The 16213-nt window shown below is 51.5% G+C and overlaps 1 protein-coding gene across 3 annotated transcripts; it reads left to right on the forward strand.

The window, feature by feature from the left end:
* Positions 1–599: 599 nt before the first annotated feature.
* On the forward strand, positions 600–15577 carry LOC133759736 (aldo-keto reductase family 1 member A1-like). Of its 3 annotated transcripts, XM_062191196.1 has the most exons (10): positions 600–745; positions 1832–2069; positions 9294–9383; positions 11831–11950; positions 12102–12253; positions 12820–13015; positions 13309–13508; positions 13707–13779; positions 13923–14009; positions 15436–15577. In XM_062191196.1, the coding sequence occupies exons 2-10, from the start codon at positions 1968–1970 to the stop codon at positions 15499–15501; spliced, it is 1086 nt and encodes a 361-aa protein (XP_062047180.1). In that variant the 5' UTR covers positions 600–745; positions 1832–1967; the 3' UTR covers positions 15502–15577. The 3 variants fall into 3 exon arrangements, with proteins under 3 accessions (XP_062047180.1, XP_062047181.1, XP_062047182.1); XM_062191197.1 differs by lacking the exon at positions 9294–9383 and having other exon boundaries at positions 601–745; XM_062191198.1 differs by lacking the exon at positions 1832–2069 and having other exon boundaries at positions 607–745.
* The last annotated feature ends 636 nt before the right edge of the window (positions 15578–16213 follow it).

The raw sequence follows: 16213 nt of genomic DNA on the forward strand, positions 1-16213 counted from the left end.
CCTCATCCAGGGCTGTTGTGTGATCTGGATAAAACCACGTTGATGCACCCTGCCTCCAAGCCTAGAACAAACGCGCGGCGGGGGTCCATGCTTAGAGAGACCAGGAACCTTCTAGGATCTGGAGCCTGGAGACCCGCGGTCTTCTGTTCTTTGTGTTCTGACTGCGCTTCGGCCTCAGTGTGTCCTAAGTAACAGTCAACTTGGGTGAACTCTGAGACCTTGGCCGACGGGCCTCTGGGGAGGGAATAGAAAAACGACAGACAGCAGCACACAGCACTCGGCACTGGCTGCCAGGACCCCTCCGCGATAAGTAAAAGGATTTCAGCGGCCTAGGACGCCAGCGCCGGGCTCTGCAGGACCCCAGGAGGCGTGGCCCGGCCCCGCCCTCCCCCAGGGCCACTCACGTGGCCGGCAGCGCCTGCTTCCCTCAGACCCGGAGTTATGCAATCCCACATAGTCCAGCTAATGTCCGAGCGGGCCAGTCCGACATCCGGCGCTCAGGGGAGGGCACGGGGCAGCCTCCCACCGACGCCTCCCAAACCGCTCGGCTCCCTCCCGGGGAGGCTGGGCTGCAATGGGGCGGGGTCCGCCCCCCGCGTGATGCTGGGTGCCCGGCCCCTTGCCCTCCCTCGGGGTGGAGCTTCCTCCTCACCGCCAGACTTAAGCTGAAGCCCTTGGCCACGCGGGAGGGTGCAGGATTGAGCCCAGGTCACGGCGTGTGCGCTCGCTCTGTGCTCGTGCCGAGGTGAGTTTCCTGTGCCGCCGGCCCGTCCTGCTCCCCAGGAGCCCTGAACTTGTCTGGGTTCCGCTCCTGGGTGCAGTGGCCCAAATATTTGGGCCATCTACAGCTGCTTTCCCAGGCTCAGTAGCAGGGAGCCGATTCAAACTGTAGCAGCCAGGACTCCAACTGCCACTCGTAGGGGATGCCGCCGGCACAGGCAGAGGCTTAGCCATTTTAACTTCTTGCTTGCTCACCTCCAGTTTTTCCAAACGCTCTGGTTTTCCTATGGAGCGCACCGGTGCGTCCCTTCCCGGAAGTAGCACGAATGGGGGATTGGGAGAGAGGCAGGGAAATTTACCTCTTGGGCACCTATCTTGCATCCAGGAAAGCTAGGGCTTGTTCTGATGCCTCAGAGCTGTTAGGCTGGGATCCCAACCCTCTCCGGAGGGGGCTGCATAAGTTAACTTCAGACTGCCCATCCTCAGGGCTTCGGGACCCCTTGGAACAGCCTTGACGGTTCTGACTAGGCCTGTTAACTGGGCAGTCTCAGTATGATCCTGTCTGGTGCGCTGGACTTTTTTTTTTTTTTTTTTTTTTTTTTACTGATGATAGGTGTTAGGAAAGGGAAGTGCTTTGTTGTTCTCCAGTTGTGATTTTTTTTTTTTAAGGTTTATTTATTATTTGAAAGGCAGAGAGGCAGAGAGAGAGAGCGAGCGAGAGAGTCTTCCATCTGCTGGTTCACTCCCCAAATGGCCGCAACGGCCTGAGCTCTGCTGATCCTAAGCCAGGAGCCTACCCCGGGTCTCCCAAGTGGGTGCAGGGGCCCCAAGGACTTGGGTCATCTTCTACCACTTTCCCAGGTCATAGCAGAGAGCTGGATCAGAAGTGGAGCAGCCGGGACTCAACCAGTGCCCATATGGGATACTGGTGCCACAGACGGCAGCTTTACCTGCTACACCACAGCACTGGCCCTGCAAATACTTTGTTTTGATAGCTTTTTTAAAGCCCTCATGAATTATGTTGTGAACTTGTTGTCTGGTTTACTTTTTTTTTTCTTTTTTTAAAAATATATACATATATATATATATGTATTTTTTTTTTTTTTGACAGGCAGAGTGGATAGTGAGAGAGACAGAGAGAAAGGTCTTCCTTTGCCGTTGGTTCACCCTCCAATGGCCGCCGCGGCCGGCGCGCTGCGCCTCTGGTTTACTTTAATACTTGTTATCCAAACTCTGGGTCCTTGGTGATGCAGTACAATATACGGAAAGAAGAGCATGATCCAGGAACTGTGCAGAATCTTTTATGTATAGTACCGCTTCAACACAGTGGAGCTGAGATTCAGACCCAGGTCTGTATAACCCCAGAGCCTGAAATATTTGCTCTGTGTTCCTTCTGCTGCTTTCTTATTGTTGTTCTGTTTTGTTTTTGATAGTCAGAGAACTCCCAGCCACTGGTTCATGCCCCATTCAAATGCCCAATTCCAGGCCTAGGCTGTCAAAATGGGTGCAGGAGCCAGGAACTCTAGTCAAGTCTCTGAATATGTGGTAAAGACCCAAACACTTGCCGGTGCTGTGGCTCAATAGGCTAATCCTCCGCCTGCGGCGCCGGCACACCAGGTTCTAGTCCCGGCTGGGGCGCCGGATTCTGTCCTAGTTGCCCCTCTTCCAGGCCAGCTCTCTGCTGTGGCCCGGGAGTACAGTGGAGGATGGCCAAGGTGCTTGGGCCCTGCACCCGCATGGGAGACCAGGAGAAGCACCTTGCTCCTGCCTTCGGATTGGCGAGGTGAGCCGGCCATAGCATGCCGGCTGCGGCAGCCATTGGAAGGTGAACCAACTGCAAAAGGAAGACCTTTCTCTCTCTCTCTCACTGTCCACTCTGCCAGTCAAAAAAAAAAAAAAAAGACCCAAACACTTGAACCATTGTCTGCTACCTTCCAGAACTTTTAAAAGATTTATTTATTTATTTGAAAGACAGAGTTATGGAGAGAGGGAGACACACACACACACACATCAGATCTTCTATCTGCTGGTTCATTCCCCAAATGGCTACAATGGTCTGTGCATCCAGGTCTCCCACACGGGTGCAGGGGCACAAGGACTTGGTCCATCTTATTTTTTTTAAACATTTAGCATGCCTGAAAAAATCCTTATTTATTTGAAAGGCAGAGTTAGAGAGGAGAGACAGAAAGATCTTCCATTCGCTGGTTCACTCCCCAAATAGCTGCAATGGCCAGGGCTTGGGTAGGCCAAAGCCAGGAGCCAGGAGCTTCTTCCAGGTCTCCTTTGTGGAGTCAGGGGCCCAAGGACTTGAGCCATCCTTTACTGCTTTCCCAGGCACATTAGCAGGGAGCTGGATCAGAAGTGGGACAGCTGAGACTCAAACCGGTGCCCATATGTGAGCTGGCACTGCGGACTGCAGCTTAACCCATTGCACCGTAGCGCTGGTCTCAGGGCATCTTCTGATCCTTTCCCAGGCTCATCAGGAAGCTGGATCAGAAGTGGAGCTGCCAGGACTCAAACCAGAATCTGAATGCTGTTGATGGGGTTAGCCTGCTGCGCCACATGGCAGGCCACCTCTCAGGGTTTTGATTGGAAGGAAGCTGAAGGAACCAGAGCTGGGACTCAAACCCAGACACTCTGATGTGGGATGTTGGTGTCTTAACCACTGGGCCAAATACATGCCCCTGCTGCTGCTGGATTGGAGGAGTATAATTTTGGACTTGTTGAGTCTCAGATATTTGCAGGATGTGAGTTGAATGTACACAGCTAGAGTGGGAAGAATCAGGGCTTCAGGTAGTAACCAAAGACCTGAACTCAACCACGAAGTGAGAAGAGACTTGGGACAAAGTTCCTGGGGACACAGCATCTGTGGGATGTGGAGGAAAAGCCCAGCAGCCAGGAGCACTCATAGATGCTGCTGCCCCAGTCTGTGGGTCTCTGGGTTTTGTGCATGTAGGCAGCACCTGTGGAGCCCTCCTCTGAGAAGGGAAGGCGGAACCTCGGGAGAAGGAACCTGGACACTGAGTTGGGAGTAATAGAACCTGAGACCTGATCCTGCGCTCTTCTCTGCCCCACTCCTGGCTTCTCACTTTCCACCTCGAGATACTGGGAGGGTTTCTGGTGCTGCCTGAGATGCAGCAGGTGCTTCCTGGCAAACCCAGGCCTGGTGTCTGTTCATTGAAGAGCAGCCTGGAAAGCTGTTGTCTTGGGCAGAGCAGGAAGTCAGGAGCTGGCTGCGGATGGCTTTATCCCAGGGAGAAACATCCAGCCTGCTGCTGCCACCCCTCCATTCCCCCCTTGGGAGTTCTTGTTCTTTTTTGACAGGCAGAGTGGATAGTGAGAGAGAGAGACAGAGAGAAAGGTCTTCCTTTTTGCCGTTGGTTCACCCTCCAATGGCCGCTGCGGCCGGCGCATCTCGCTGATCCGAAGGCAGGAGCCAGGTGCTTTTCCTGGTCTCCCATGCAGGTGCAGGGCCCAAGGACTTGGACCATCCTCCACTGCCTTCCCGGGCCATAGCAGAGAGCTGGCCTGGAAGAGGGGCAACCGGGATAGAATCCGGCCGGCCGAGTTCTTGTTCTTTTTAGGACTTCTTCCCTCTTTGCTCCACAAGCACCACCCTTTGGAGTTTTCAATTTAACGGGACAATCAATATTCAGGTTTCTTTGTCCTTTTCCTTCTTGTAAGCTAGGCCTCTCTCTTTTTTTTTTTTTTTTTAGATTTATTTATTTGAAAGGCATAGTTACAGAGAGGGAAAGACAGAGATCTTCCATCCAGTGGTTCACTCCCCAAATGGTCACAATGTCTAGGCTGAAACCAGGAGCCTAGAATTCCATATGAGTCTCTCACATGAGTGACAGAGGACCAAGTACTTGGGCCATCTTCTGCTGCATTCTGGGGCACAGTTGTAGGGCACTAGATTGTAAGTGGAACAGCTGGGCCTCAAGCCTGTGCTCCTATGGGATGCCTGTAACACAGTGCTGGCCACTAGGCCAAGCTTTTGTTTGAACTGTTTCCCAGGTGTTATTTCAGAGCTCTCCCTTGCATTCTGGGAACTCAGGGAAAGGCCAGCAGGTTATTGTGAGGCCATCAAGCCCTGGAAACCAGCCACAGGTTCTGCTGGCAGCAGGCCACCCGCTTGCTCCTGTGAAGTCCAGAACATGGTTGCTTAACCTCTGGGCGGTTTGGTTACAAAGAGTGTTGCCTTCAGCTATCTGTGGTTTGCTGGCCAGATTTAAACAGTTTTGTTTTTGTTTTAGTGGAAAGAGTGGTTTCTGTAGCTAGGGTATATTAGTGTATAAATCGTTTGTCAGAGTAATAGGAAAGATAACTTTGGTGTATTCATTACATTCACAACTTATTACTTGCTTTATCATATGCCCTTTCAGAACCTGGGAACAGAGGTTATATTTTAAAAGATATTGCTGGCAATGAAATGAGTCCCAAGAGAATGCTATTTATGGTACTGATAAGATCTAGGGAAGAGATTTTTTTTTTTTTGACAGGCAGAGTGGATAGTGAGAGAGCGAGACAGAGAGAAAGGTCTTCCTTTTGCCGTTGGTTCACCCTCCAAATGGCCGCTGCGGCCAGTGCATCGTGCTGATCCGAAGGCAGGAGCCAGGTGCTTCTCCTGGTCTCCCATGCGGGTGCAGGGCCCAAAGACTTGGGCCATCCTCCACTGCCTTCCCGGGCCATAGCAGAGAGCTGGCCTGGAAGAGGGGCAACCGGGATAGAATCCGGCGCCCCAACCGGGACTAGAACCCGGTGTGCCTGCGCCGCAAGGTGGAGGATTAGCCTGTTAAGCCATGGAGCTGGCCATGGGAAGAGATTTTTTTTTCCCTCACTTGCATTTGGGGTACATATTCTCCTTTCTCTTTGCTTAGTGAAGATTCACTTTAAAAAATAATTAATTTATTTGAAAAGCAGAAGAGAGGGAGACAGAGGGAAAGAGAATATTCCATCAGCTGTTCACTCCCCAAATGACCACAATAGATTAGAAGCTGGGCCAGGCTGAACCCAGGAGTCAGGAGTTTCTTCTGGGTCTGCCATGTGGGTGAGACCCAAGCACTTGGGCCGTCTTCTGCTTTCTCAGGCCCATTAGCAGGAATGCTGGATTGGAAGTGAAGCAGCTACTATAGGTTGCTGGCATTGTAGTCGGTGGCATAACCTGCTACGCCATAACACTGGGCCCATGTTCATTCACTCTTGACTCTGTTATCACCTTCAAAAAGCCATATTAGGTGGTTACTCTTTTCCTGTAGTCTTTGTACAGTTACCATGCAGATTCTGGTCAAAGCTCTTATCATGTTGTGTTGATATCCTGTTCCCCTTCTGCTCCCCACCAGACTGAAACTAAAGGAAGGCAGGTAACCTAGTAAATGTGTGTCTCTTGGGTTTAGCACAAAGCCTGGAACATTCAACCTAAGTATTCTTTGGCCATTTGTATATTTTATTTATTTATTTGACAGGCAGAGTTAGACAGTGAGAGAGAGAGAGAGACAGAGAGAAAGGTCTTCCTTCCATTGGTTCACCCCCCAAATGGCCGCTATGGCCGGCGTGCTGCAGTGATCCGAAGCCAGGAGCCAGGCGCTTCCTCCTGTTCTCCCATGCGGGTGCAGGGCCCAAGCACTTGGGCCATCCTCCACTGCCTCCCTGGGCCACAGCAGAGAGCTGGAATGGAAGAGGAGCAACCAGGACAAGAACCCTGGCTGCCGGCGCCGCAGGCAGAGGATTAGCCTAGTGAGCCGCAGCACTGGCCCCTGTATATTTATTTTTATTTACTTATTTTATATATTTATTATTTAAAAGCCAGTGCAAGAGACACACGAGAGAGAGAGAGAGAGAGAGAGGAGAGAGAGAGGGAAAGAACTTCTGTTGCCTGGTTTACTCTCCAAAGCCCACTACAGCCAGGGATGGGCCAGGGATGGTGATTGAGGCCCAAGCACTTCAGCCATCATCTTTTTTTTTTTTTTTTTTTTAAAGATTTATTTTATTTATTTGACAGGCAGAGTTACAGAGAGAGGTAGAGACAGAGAGAGAGGTCTTCCATCTGCTGGTTCATGCCCCAGATGGCCACAACGGCCGGAGCTACGCTGATCCGAAGCCAGGAGCCAGGAGCTTCCTCCGGGTCTTCCACGCGGGTACAGGGGCCCAAGGACCTGGGCCATCTTCTACTGCTATCCCAGGGCATAGCAGAGAGCTGGATCGGAAGAGGAGCAGCCAGGATTAGAACCGGCGCCCAAATGGGATGCCAGTGCTTCAGGCCAGGGTGTTAACCCACTGAGCCACAGCGCCGGCCCCCATCATCTGTTTTCTTCCTAGGATGATATGTCAGCAGGAAAGCTGGATTGGAAACAGAGTAGCTGGAACTTGAACTGACAATTTGAAGTGGAATACAGGCATCTCGAGCTGCAGCTTAATCCATTTTGCCACAATACCTGCTCCTTTGTTTTTATTTTAGTTTTATAGGACATTGCGGTGGTCAGAGTTGGGCTGAGGCTGAAGCCAGGAGCTGGGGCTGAAGCCAGGAGCTGGGGCTAAAGCCAGGAGCTGGTGGCCTGCCGCCAGGGGGACCTGTGGCTGGTTTCCAGGTCTCCCACGTGGGTGGCAGAAACCCAATTAATAGAACAATCACTGTTTCTTCTCAGGGTCTACATTGGTAGAAAGCTGAAGTTAGGAGCCAGAACTGAGAATCAAATCAAATCAAATCAAAGACAGAGGCATCTTCATGCACATCAGTATGGGACATGGGCATCTTAAGTGCTAGGCTAATGCCAGCCCCTCCCCCCCAATTTGGAGATGTATAATATCAAGGCTTTCCAAATGAGGATGTTTGTTCCAATCACTTAATTTGCTCAGTTGGAAACTTTCATCTAATTCATTACCCTGATTCCAGCTGCCTGCAAATGTGGACCCTGAAGGCAGTGATGGCTCAAATAGTTGGGTTCCTAACACCCATGTGAGAAACCTAAGTTGAGTTCCCCATTCTGCTCCTTCTAGCAGTTGGCAATCTTTTGGGGAGTAAGGCAGCTGATGAGAGCGCTCTCTCTCTCTCAAATAAGAATGGTAATGATATGCCAGCATGCAGACCTTATGGGGAGGGGCTCAGTCTCTGTAGTTCTGACAACCTGAGAACATTCATTTGATCCACTGTTTCCTGGACCTGTTCTGTCACCTGGTCTCTTTGACTTGAGATTGCTGTCACCACCTGTCATTCACTGGCTTGAGTTTTTTTGTTTTTGTTTTTTTTTGTTTGTTTGTTTGTTTTTTTTGATAAGCAGAGTGGACAGTGAGAGAGAGAGAGAGAGAAAGGTCTTCACCCTCCAATGGCTGCCGCGGCCGGTGCGCTGCGGTCGGCACACAGCGCTGATCCGATGGCAGGAGCCAGGTGCTTATCCTGGTCTCCCATGGGGTGCAGGGCCCAAGCACTTGGGCCATCCTCCACTGCACTCCCGGGCCACAGCAGAGAGCTGGCCTGGAAGAGGGGCAACTGGGACAGAATCCAGCGCCCCGACTGGGACTAGAACGCGGTGTGCCGGCGCTGCAAGGCGGAGGATTAGCCTGTTGAGCTGCGGCGCCGGCCGTGGCTTGAGATCTTAATTTGGTTGAAGCCTCTGAGGAATCACCCCATACTTGTTTTTAATTTTCTTTTTCTTTCTTTCTTTCTTTCTTTCTTTTTTTTTTTTTACAGGCAGAGTGGATAGGAGAGAGATACAGAGAGAAAGATCTTCCTTTGCCGTTGGTTCACCCTCCAATGGCCGCCACGGCTGGCGCGCTGCGGCCGGCGCACTGCGCTGATCCGATGGCAGGAGCCAGGTGCTTCTCCTGGTCTCCCATGGGGTGCAGGGCCCAAGGACTTGGGCCATCCTCCACTGCACTCCCTGGCCACAGCAGAGAGCTGGCCTGGAAGAGGGGCAACCGGGACAGAATCCGGCGCCCCGACCGGGACTAGAACCCGGTGTGCTGGCGCCGCAAGGCGGAGGATTAGCCTAGTGAGCCGCGGCGCCGGCTTTAATTTTCTTAAAATTGATTTTTTAAGATTTATTTTATTTATGAAAAGGGAGAGGAGAGAGAGAGAATCTTCAATCTGCTGGTTCATTCCTCAAACGGCTGCAATGGCTGAGACTGGGCCAGGAGCCTGAAACTTCACACAGGTCTCCTTGTACTTGGCCATCTATGCTGCTTTCCAAGGCAGATTAGCATGCATCTGGCTCAGAAGTACAACAGGTATTCATTTGAGAGGCATAAGACAGCTTAACCCTCCAGGCCACAACACTACCCTCCTCTTTAATTTTAGATGTTGGAGCACTTTAAACAGACCTTTAGCCTGGAAGGGAAGGTGCCAGGTGGGTGGTCTGGTTAGTGCTTATCCAGGAGCTACTGGCTTTGGGGCCCTTGTCTGTCTCCACTGCCTCTCCTACAGGCACATCCACACAGTCACGTGTTTGTTGCCCAGATTTGTCCTCTCTGTCCTACCCACTTCCAGACCCATGTTTTGTAGCGATGTTGGCCAGCAGGTGGCTGAGGCTCAGACAGTAGCACTAACCTCTACACCATTCTCTTCCCATCTGTTTCAGGGGACAGTGATGGCTTCCTGTGTCATTCTGCACACTGGGCAGAAGATGCCCCTAATTGGTCTGGGCACTTGGAAGAGTGAGCCTGGCCAGGTGAGGCTGGGGGAGGAGGAGAGGGACTTGGCCTGTGCTAGGGAACAGCAGGATTTGGTGGAGGAATCCTGCCTTCTGCTTCAGCAGCCCCGCCCTCCCCCCATAATTACTTCTAGTGGGGACGCAGCTGGAGGGCGGTGGGAAGAGACCAGGGAAGAAGGGATCGACACTGAGCCCTTGGCTTCCTCAGGTAACACAGGAGGGGCTGAGCAGCACAGCAGAGCCAAGGAACAGGAAGGACACATTCCCTGGGTCTCACAGTGCTATGAGTCCTAATACTCACTTAGCACCCTGTGCTGTGAGCACGTCTCCTCTCCCACACTGGGCTCCTTGAGGCCTGGGCTTGTCCCTAGTGTGTCCAGTGTTATGAACATAGCAGCTGTCAAGCTTTGCAGAATACCTTGGTCAACTGTATAGACCATGGCTACACTTTTTTTTTTTTTTTAAGACTTATTTTATTTACTTGAAAGGCAGTTACAGAGGCAGAAAGAGGGATAGAGGTATCTTCCATCCCAAATGGTCACAATGGCCAGTACAGGGCCAGTCTGAATCTAGGAGTCAGGAGCTTCTTCTGGGTTTCCCCTATGGGTGCAGGGGCCCAAGCACTTGGGCCATCTTCCAGTGCTTTCATAGGTGCATTAGCAGGGAGCTGGATTGAAAATGGAGCAGCTGGGACTTGAACCATTGCCCATATGGGATGCCATTGCTGCGGGTAGCAGCTTAACCCACTACATCACAACACCAGCTCCTAGAACACTTCCTTCTTTTTTAAAAATTTTATTTATTTATTTGAGGCAGAGTTACATACAGAGAGGGAGAAACAGAGAGAAAGGTCTTCCATCAACTGCCTCACTCCCCAAATGGCCACAGTGGCTGACGCTGGGCCAAAGTGAAGTCAGGAGCCAGGAGCTTCCTCCGAGTCTCCCATGTGGGTGCAGGGGCTTAAGCACTTGGGCCATCTTCCACTGCTTTCTCAGGCCATATGCAGAGAGCTGGATCAGAAGAGGAGCAGCCAGATCATGAACTGGCGCCTGTATGGGATGCCAGTGCCACAGGCAGAGGCTTGGCCTACTATGCTACAGCGCCAGCCCCAGGACACTTTTTCTTAATGAACCAGAGGGTTAATATTTTAGCTTTTTTGGACAAGTTACAAAATGGAGGTGATTGTATACTTACATTACTACTTCATAAGTAGCTATTTAAACGTGTAAAAGCATTTCTTAGCTCAAGAGCTGTTGAAAAAAAGTTTATAACCATTGCTATAAACCATGCCAAGCAAGGGGAGCCTGGGACTAGAGACCTGCTTTCTGTTTTATTTGTTTTTATTTGAAAGGCAAAAAGATCTCCCAGACATGGTTCACTTACCCAGATGTTTTTGACAGCCAGGGCTGGGCAAGGCCAAAGTCAGGAACTAGGAACTCCATCTGCACATAGGTGGCAGGTATCCAGCTACTTGAGCCATCATTTGTTGCCTTCCAACAACTGTGCATTAACTGAGAGTGGAATCTGGAGCTCAGTTGGGACTCGAATGCGTGATGCAAGAATACCAAGCAGAGTCTTAACCATTGTACTACCTGCCAGCCCCGAGACCTGCTTCCTTAGGGTTAACTTAGCTATGAGCCTGAGCTCCCACCCGGGGTGGGAGTTTCCTCCCGATTCTTCCTTGGTCCTTGGAAATCAGAGTCAGGGTTAAAAGAGGTTTGGGTATGAAGTTTTGGAGAGGCTCTAGCAGGCACAGCAGCTTCTTCTGTCTGGGATTTAGACTGGAGTTTGTGATGAGGTTGGGACCATGTAGATGGGATCCTCCTATCTCTTGACAGAGGCTAAATGCTGAGAACATGTTATTAATATATTTTTTTTTTTGACAGGCAGAGTGGACAGTGAGAGAGAGAGATAGAGAGAAAGGTCTTCCTTTTGCCGTTGGTTCACCCTCCAAATGGCCGCTACGGTAGGCGCGCTGCTGCCGGCGCACCGCGCTGATCCGATAGCAGGAGCCAGGTGCTTCTCCTGGTCTCCCAAGGGGTGTAGGGCCCAAGGACTTGGGCCATCCTCCACTGCACTCCGGGCCACAGCAGAGAGCTGGCCTGGAAGAGGGGCAACCGGGACAGGATCGGTGCCCCGACCGGGACTAGAACCTGGTGTGCCGGCGCCGCAAGGCGGAGGATTAGCCTATTGAGCCGCGGCGCTGGCCCATGTTATTAATATTTACTGGGTGTTGTTCTAATGGCTTGAGTAGTAAGGCACCTTGGAGGTTGGAGGGGGTGTGGGTAGAATGAGGGTTTGAGACCTCTGCAAAGGCTTCTGATCCCCTAGCCCAGGGGATCATCTTACCCCATTCCCTGAATGACCCTGGTATAGTTCTGCTCAGCTGTCCATGACCCTTACGGGATATAGGGCAGTTTTTGGCCCAGATGAACAGAACTAAAACTTCTCCTCTGACCTGGCAGGTAAAAGCAGCTGTTAAATATGCCCTTAGTGTGGGCTACCGCCACATTGACTGTGCTGCTCTCTACAGCAACGAGGCTGAGATTGGCGAGGCCCTGAAGGAGAACGTAGGACCCGGCAAGGTGAGCAGTGGGGCTACAGAGAGGATTGGGGTGAAGAAGCCAGAGGCTGGGGCTGGGGCCTGGCTGGGGAAATCCAGCATCAGCTTCTGGTGGATTCTGTCCCAGAGGTGCAGGTGGGTGAGACGGGTGTCCTCGGCTGTTCTCATCCCAGGCAGTGCCCCGGGAGGAGCTGTTTGTGACATCCAAGCTGTGGAACACCAAGCACCACCCTGAGGATGTGGAGCCTGCCCTCCGGAAGACACTGGCCGACCTGCAGCTGGAGTATCTGGACCTGTACCTGATGCACTGGCCTCATGCTTTTGAGTGAGCCTTGCCAGGGCCTTCATCTGGGGAGTCTGGGGGTTGGTGGGGATCTGGTAGTAATGTATAGTGAGCAGGGCAGCAAAGCTGGATAGGAACACTCATCTGTGCAGCAAGCCGAGGAGCTTGGTAGTAGAACCTCTGCTATAGTAAGGAGCTTAGCAACAGAACCAGGAGCTTCTCCTGGTGCACAAGTGGTCCTTCCTCTCCCTCTATTCATTCAGGCATCTGTTGAGCTAGGTCCTGGGGTTTCTGTAATGAGTCAGTCCCAACAGGGGGATTGAGAGGAGGCTGCCACCAGCACTGTGCCCACACGGAGAGAAGGCGGGCAGGGCAGATAACTCCTGGGGAGCGAGGAGGTAAGAAGGAATTCCCAGAGGAGAAGAGAAAGTGGATCGAGGAAGCGGAGGTGCAATGGAAGTTCCATGTAGATGTGACACCTGCATTATGAGCTGCAGGATGCAAAAGCAGAGCGGTTCCTGATTCTTGGCCCTTTGTCCTCTCTGGGCTTGGGTGTGGGGCCGAGGCCTGGCATTGGTGCCCATCCTTAGGGGCTGTCTCTCACTCAGACGGGGGGACGACCTCTTTCCCAAGAATGCTGATGGATCTGTGCGTTATGACTCCATCCACTACAAGGAGACCTGGAAAGCAATGGAGGCGCTGGTGGCTAAGGGGCTGGTGCGGGCACTGGGCCTGTCCAACTTCAACAGTCGGCAGATCGATGATGTGCTCAGCGTGGCCTCAGTGCGCCCCGCCGTCTTGCAGGTGAGCACAGCCAGCAAGTGGTGGCTTGCAGGGTTGTGTGCACAGGCACTTGAGTGAGCTGGAGCTGGTGTCCTTAGTGGGGTGGTTAGCAAGTGGTCAGAAATGTGTGGTGCAGAAGTCCTCTGTAAAGATGGGCATTGAAGCCCTGGAGATAATGGAATTGCCCGTGGAACATGATGGGAAGAGCAGGCTGAGGGGAAGTGGGAGATCAGCACTGGAGTTGGTTCCTGATATGTATGGGGCCAGGCCAGCTGTGTGTAGCTACCCTGTGTGATGGCTTGTTCCTGTTTCAGGTGGAATGCCACCCATACCTGGCTCAGAATGAGCTGATTGCCCACTGCCAAGCACGTGGCCTGGAGGTGACTGCTTACAGCCCTTTGGGCTCCTCTGACCGTTATTGGCGTGAACCTGATGAGCCTGTTCTGCTGGAGGAACCCGTGGTCCTGGCACTGGCTGAAAAGTACGGCCGATCACCAGCCCAGATCCTGCTCAGGTGCATGGTGTTCTTGGGAGAAGGGGCTGTGGTCAGAGTAGGGAGGCAAGTGTTAAGGGCTTTCTATTGTATTTGAGGGCTAGGTGTTCACATTCCAGGGGGCCAGGTGCTCCAGGAGCTTTGGGGCAGCTGCATGGAGGACAACGTGCTCTTAGGAATCTGACTTCTCTTCCTCATCTGCCCTAATCGCCCTCTTAGGTGGCAGGTGCAGCGGAAAGTGATCTGCATCCCCAAGAGTGTCACTCCTTCCCGCATCCTGCAGAACATCCAGGTACCTGGGAATGGGTTCTGTGGCCTTCAGCTCCTTGGGGCACATTCTGGCCCCCATCTGCCTAGGAAAGATGGCAGTGCTGTGAACGCATGCTCCACCCTACCCTCAAGGCTGGCTGTCCTGACCCCACTCCCCTCTCCTAGGTGTTTGACTTCACCTTTAGCCCAGAAGAGATGAAGCAGCTGGATGCCCTGAACAGAAACTGGCGCTATATCGTGCCCATGATTGTGGTAAGGATGGATTCACTCCTGAGAGGCAGGGAACTGGAGATTTGGGTGGGATCTGGCCTCTGGTTGCTGGTTGTGGGAGGGAAAGGATGATATTGTTGGGTTTGCTATCCCGGATGAAGAGTGAGCATCTGGATTGAGGAAGCAGAGGAACAATGGAAGCTCCATGTAGATGTGACACCTGCATTATGAGCTGCAGGATGCAAAAGCACAGCGGTTCCTGATTCTTGGCCCTTTGTCCCTTCTGGGCTTGGGGTGTGGGGCAGAGGCAGGTGGGGCAGAAGCCTCGAGTTCTCATCTTTGTCCTGAGCTCAGATAATCAATATGGCTAGGGATAAGGCATACAGCCTGAGTCCCATTCTTTCTCCTTAATTTTTTGTAATATAGAACTAGGTGTTAAACTTCTCCAAGCTCAGCTTTCTTCAGGTAAAAGAACCCAGTGTTCAACACATAGGATTTCAAAATTGTCACCCAGAAGATATACTCAACCTTTTACTTTTTAAATGACATTATTTATCTTATCAGTGAGTCAGTAAGAGAGAGAGAGAGAGATCTTCCATCCACTGATATTCACTCAAATGGCCACAATGGCTGTGGCTGGGCCAGGTCAAAGCCAAGAGCCAGGAGCTTCCTCCATGTCTCCCACATGGGTACAGGGGCCCAAGCACTTGGGCCATTTTCCACTGCTTTTCCAGGTATTAGCAAGTAGCTGGATTGGAACTAGGGCAGCTGGGACACTAACCGGCGCCCATATGGGATGCTGTCATTGCAGGCGGCAGCCTAACTGGCTCTGCCACCGTGCTGGCCCCTTTTTCATTGATTGATTTGAGAGGCAAAATGACAGAGCAAGAAAGTCAGAGAGACATCTTTTATCCACTAGTTCATTTCTCAAATGCCTGGGATAGCCAGGGCTAGACCAGGCCATTCCAGGGACCACATACTGCATCTAGATCTCCCACTTGAATGGCAGGAACCTAAGCACTTGGGTCATCATCTGCTGCCTCCCAGATACATTAACAGGGAGCTGGATCGGAATTGTGGAGCAGCCTGGACTCGAGCCTGGCACTCAGTGGAATGCACGTGTCTGAAGTAGAAGCTTAATCCTCTATACCCCAACACCAGCCCCATTCCTGACCTTCTTAGAGGTGTCAGGGTAGGGTTAAAGTCTGCTGCACACAGTGAAATAAATAGTTCCTAGGCACTTGGTCCCAGATCAGATTGTAAACTCCAGGAGCAAGGGCAGCTACGTACCAGCCTGTGGGTGTGGTGCTGCAGTGCTGCTAACACTGTGGCATATTCTGTGGCCTGGGTCTGGCTCCTGCCATCTGGTATAGTGCTGTTCATGGATGAGGTTATTCAGGATTTGGGGAAGATACCCAGAGTCTGTCAGTTCCCACTAATGAGGTCACCTGTCTGTCTCTTTTTTCAGGTAAACGGGAAGAAGGTCTCCAGAGATGCAGGGCACCCACTGTACCCCTTTAATGACCCGTACTGAGCTCACAGGTTCCAGGCTCCCCTTCAACCCTCCAGCTATCAGAAAGAGGAGTTAATAAAGCCATGGAGTATCCACACTGCTGCTCGTCTGATTTGTCTGGTCAAGCCTGGGACGGAAGGCGTTTAACTCAGGCATGGCTGACCTTGGGCTGCTAGACGTGGCCCATTCCTAAAACCCAAACTTCTCTAACTTTCTTGGTTCAGGAGGGACCTGCCAGGCAGTTGAATTCCATTTTTGCATTCCTGCATTAGGCATGTTGAGGGAATAGCACCACCTAGTGGCGTGCTGTCCTATTACCAATACTGCCAAAACTTGGTCACTTCAAAAATATCAGGTCAGTCAGTGATCATCTCATGGTTTCAAGACAGTGCTGGGTCTCAGCTTGAGTTCTCTCCCTGCAGCCTTGGTCAGTGCCTAGGTTAGGAATATGAAGAGCTCAAAAAACATATTCATATTGGCATCAAAATGGTTGCAACTGCAGGATATCATGTTGAATGAAATAAGCAAGACAAAGAAATATACTGCATTTCTTCTTATACATGGGAGCTAAAATGTTTTTAAAGAATCAAAAACCAGAAACAAAACAGAACAAATGCCTGTACCTATCAGTTTTTCTGCAAATACAGTGCGTTGTCAAAACTTTGTTTTAAATCTTTGTCAAACAAATTGTAAAGATTTATATACTACTATAATTTTAATGATTTTGTGACTT

The sequence above is a fragment of the Lepus europaeus genome, chromosome 5, assembly GCF_033115175.1.
Source record: "Lepus europaeus isolate LE1 chromosome 5, mLepTim1.pri, whole genome shotgun sequence".
NCBI lineage: Eukaryota > Metazoa > Chordata > Mammalia > Lagomorpha > Leporidae > Lepus > Lepus europaeus.